The 3863-nt window shown below is 43.7% G+C and overlaps 1 protein-coding gene across 1 annotated transcript; it reads left to right on the top strand.

The window, feature by feature from the left end:
- The first annotated feature begins 538 nt into the window (after positions 1–538).
- Positions 539–3321, top strand: LOC106913784 (uncharacterized). Its single transcript, XM_014980243.2, has 4 exons — positions 539–669; positions 742–1022; positions 1901–2077; positions 2317–3321. The coding sequence occupies exons 2-4, from the start codon at positions 910–912 to the stop codon at positions 3041–3043; spliced, it is 1017 nt and encodes a 338-aa protein (XP_014835729.2). The 5' UTR covers positions 539–669; positions 742–909; the 3' UTR covers positions 3044–3321.
- The last annotated feature ends 542 nt before the right edge of the window (positions 3322–3863 follow it).

Here is a 3863-nt window from a genome sequence, read left to right as displayed (position 1 = left end):
TACAAATAATCTTATTTAGTTCACTATATTTTAATATCTCAGCTACAAAAAGGTGATTCAGTACTAAAAATCTAATATATCTAATATATATCTATGCTGCAAAATACACAACAACCACCGAAGAGAGTTGAAACAAAATGTATTTTTACAGATTAAATCTGCCAATTTTGACTAGTGATCAGCTATAGCTGGTAATGGCATTCCAAACACAGGAAAACAACACATTTTTCCTTTCTGTAAATGAATGAAAACTAATATTTCTCAGTTTTTGGGGTATAAGCAAATTAATAAAAAAAAAAGAAGCATAAACTTCAGTGCACTTTTTATGTTTACATCACTTCAGCACAATGTGTTATAATCCTTAAAAAAAAAAAAAAAAAAAAAAAAACAGCATTAATAAAATTTGAAATTGGCTTTAGCCAAGTAGGAGTGGGCAATCCTGGTCCTGGAGGGCCGGTGTCCTGCAACTCTTAGATGTCTCCCTGGTCCAACACACCTGGATCCAATAGCTGAATCACCTAACAACCTCATTATTTGACTCAGGTGTGTTGAAGTAGAGACGGATCTAAAAGTTGCAGGAGACCGGTCCTTGAGACCGCCTGGAGTTACCCATGAAAATAAAGTTTTCCTATTTTGCGTAACATCAGCTTACACTAGGACCATCTGAAGGTTTGTTTCTCTAATAATGCGAAATGCATCCTCAGTGTTCGACACGCACTGACTGTACATCCGACCCTCCAGGAGAACGATCAGGACTCGGAGTGCAGCGAGGACGGAAGCGGCGGTCGAGGCGTCCGCAGCTCTCTGTCGCTGGAAATCTACGGCCTGCAGCGGGAGGAGCGTGTTTTCTTCTCCAACCAGGAGTACTACAGGAGGCTGGAGGAGCTGAAGAGCGCCCACCTGAGAAACATGGCCGACCTGGAGAGGATGTACATCAGCCAGGGGCAGGACAGACATGGAGGAAGGGAGGATGACGACGTTCTGGGGAGAGGGAGAAACAGTGAGGAGAAGCAAATGTTCCGGTCAGAAATGTTCAGCTGTTCCTTTGTGCATATTTGATGAAAACTTTGAAGAAAATATTTGATACATTAAGACACAACCATAAACCTATTCAGATGTGGTAGATTTAGATGCCATCTAAATCTTGACTTTAATTTTTATCTTGAATCAGACTGATTTTGATTCTAGATATCATTTTAGTCAAATGTACCCATTTTCAAGGAATGGGCATTTGCAATACATTGCTGATAATGGGAAATCATGTGAATTTCCTCTGGTGGCGCTGCAAAAATCCAAAGGTTTGGCAGAACAACTTGTCAACAGCAAAGCTGAAGTTAGCCCAAATGTTCAAATCTTTGAATTTGACGATCAGGATCTGCTGGTCGGGTCAAGACTGAGTCGGTTCATCTGCAGACACAGATGTTCTGAATTACAAATTTATTGAAAACTCTTGGACAGTACCTCACACTTGGATACACCGATACCTTCACAAGCTTGGTCAAATGTAAATACAACACATCTTTAATTTGCTCAGTCAGTGAAGTTAGGAGAATAGCCAATACAATAAATATAAAGTATGACATTACTCAGAACACTGATGGAATTAGATTGAATAAATCTGCCCTTATGAATCGTTCACATTGTCCCCGATACCTGGTGCATCTCTACTATTGTCATGTGGTTAAAATACCTCACACGTACACAAATATGCACTGCTTTGTGTTCGTCTGTCCCATAAAATCCTTGCTACATTCAGCGCTGTGTCATTGTAAATTGACAACATAGAAAAAAGTACTAAATAAAATTAACAATAATGGCTCTCTTGGATGTCATTGAATTTAAGCAAATAAATGCAAGTCAAGCGTACAATAACTCGGACTTGTAAATGTTTTCATGACAGGAAGGGTAATGGCACCTTCTTTGGCAGCGGCCCCACCAGGAGGCTGCAGAGAATTAATTCCCAGGAGGAGCTGGACTTTCGTGACACATCCAGCGGCTCTGACCAATCAGAACTCAGCGGAGAGGATTTCCTAGGAGAACTGAGCTGGACTTCCAACCAGCAGCAAACCCTTCAGAGGTTGGTCCTGAAAGTCAGGTTTCACTGAAAGGTTCAGATTGTTATTCTTGACAGAACTGCTTGAAGATATAACTATTAAAATAAACTATTCCTCAGGCTGTCTGTGTTGTCCTTAATAATTATCTTGCTAAGGTGGTTTGTCAGTCCTTCTAGTCTGGGTTGCAAGTCTCCAACTCCAATATTTTGTTCTACTTGAGTTGAACCAGTGTCAAAAAGTATTCTCTTGTATTTTCATCCAGAAAAATGATGCATAGTCCCGAACACATGATGGCAAAGAAGAGCTTCAGGTTTCAGCCGAAAGCCTCTTGTCCCAAACCACAGGGAAGATTGTCCCATCAAACCGGTGGCAGAGCTCAGTCCGGCTCCAAAGTTACCATCCCCAAACCCTTCCAGATGATGCTGAGAGAAGAGGAGAGGAAGAGGCACAGGGTGCGGACGCGTTCCGAGGTCGAGCTGGAGAACACGCTGCTGAGGCGAGAGCTGGAGGAGCTGAGAGAATGCCAGAAGAAGTTCAGAGCTTCGCCTGCACCGGCTCACATCCACCTGCCTCTCTACGAAGTCATCAACCGTCGCCCCAGAGGTGGCTGCAACAACAGCAGCCCTGGAAGGAGCCAGGAGCCTTTCCAATTCTTGGAAAGGGAGAGGAAAAAGAGGGAAGCCAGGATAGCTGCAGAGCTGGGAAACTTTGGTCGGAGAGAGGAGAGACAGGGCTTCAAGGCTACGCCGCTGCCGAGCTCTGTGTACCGCAGCAGACGGGCCAAGAGCCCAAGCCGCCACCAACTTCAAACTGTCTTCATGATGGAAAGAGAAGCCACAGAGGGCCAGAGTGATCAGAGCTCCGACCCGGAGCAAGAATCCCAGCAGTCTGACGGCTCCCTAGACTTCAGCGGGTCGCAGAGATGTTCATTATCCAAGTCAGTGAAGAAGCAGATAGAGCTGTCCATTGAGATGAAGGAGAGGAAGTAATTCTTCACCATCCCTTTCAAAGTCCGAGGCAGAAACGTCTGTAAGCCAAGAGAGGATCCCAGCTTCTTCTCACTAGCAAGTTACTCTTTTATCGTGTAAAAGAAGTTTGCACTGCATAGTTGAGCAGTAGCTACGTTGCTCTCTGTACAAACAGTAGCTCAGGAAGTATACATCTTTATGAAATGGCAATACACGGTTGAAGTAATGCTAATGTTTTAGAGCATTACTGTAATCACATGTGATCAGCTCTGTGCACAATAAATTTGATTAATTTTGCAGTCTTTGACTCTCTGTTTCTAAGCGCTTCTTGCCTCAGCACATTGTGGAGTAACATTTGCCTCCAGCTAAAACGCATCAGAAAATGTCAATGCAAAAGAAAACCTATTAACCTACCATACTATCTGGTCTCCTGTAGTGGTCTGTGTTGCACTGAATTTGAAAAAGATTCAGACCACAGAGTCTCTTGAAGAGGATTCTTAAGGTTATCTATAATCTTGATATTATGTAAAATCCTTTGCACCACAATCGGCACATAGTACTTCGGTCTCACAAACCACTCAGGTGGACCAACAGGAACCTCTCCAGGACCTTCAGGATGTGGGATGCCAGGACAACAAGTCTACAGTCATTAATGACCCATAGGTGAGTTTTCCTTGGTGCTGGAACAAGGCAGGATGTCTCAATGGAACGTTCTCTCGGGTCAAGAAAAGGCTAATGAGGAAGTGCTGCAAAATCCACCATCTGGGCCAGCGGCCTTGTTCCGATTCAGTCTCTGCAGCTGCTTCTTCACCTGACTTCTCAGTATATGGGAGGGGGAGGA

Source organism: Poecilia mexicana, unplaced genomic scaffold (genome assembly GCF_051168715.1).
Source record: "Poecilia mexicana isolate PSO_F unplaced genomic scaffold, ASM5116871v1 scaffold_15, whole genome shotgun sequence".
NCBI classification, from domain to species: domain Eukaryota; kingdom Metazoa; phylum Chordata; class Actinopteri; order Cyprinodontiformes; family Poeciliidae; genus Poecilia; species Poecilia mexicana.
This window is presented reverse-complemented; position numbering and strand designations above follow the sequence as displayed.

Bases quoted from the DNA above. Each gene is read 5' to 3' on its own strand.
- LOC106913784 (XM_014980243.2), top strand. From the start codon at position 910: ATGGCCGACCTGGAGAGGATGTACATCAGCCAGGGGCAGGACAGACAT. The intron at 1,023-1,900 runs GTCAGAAATGTT...TTTTCATGACAG, and splicing joins GAGGAGAAGCAAATGTTCCG to GAAGGGTAATGGCACCTTCT. The intron at 2,078-2,316 runs GTTGGTCCTGAA...ATTTTCATCCAG, and splicing joins CAGCAGCAAACCCTTCAGAG to AAAAATGATGCATAGTCCCG.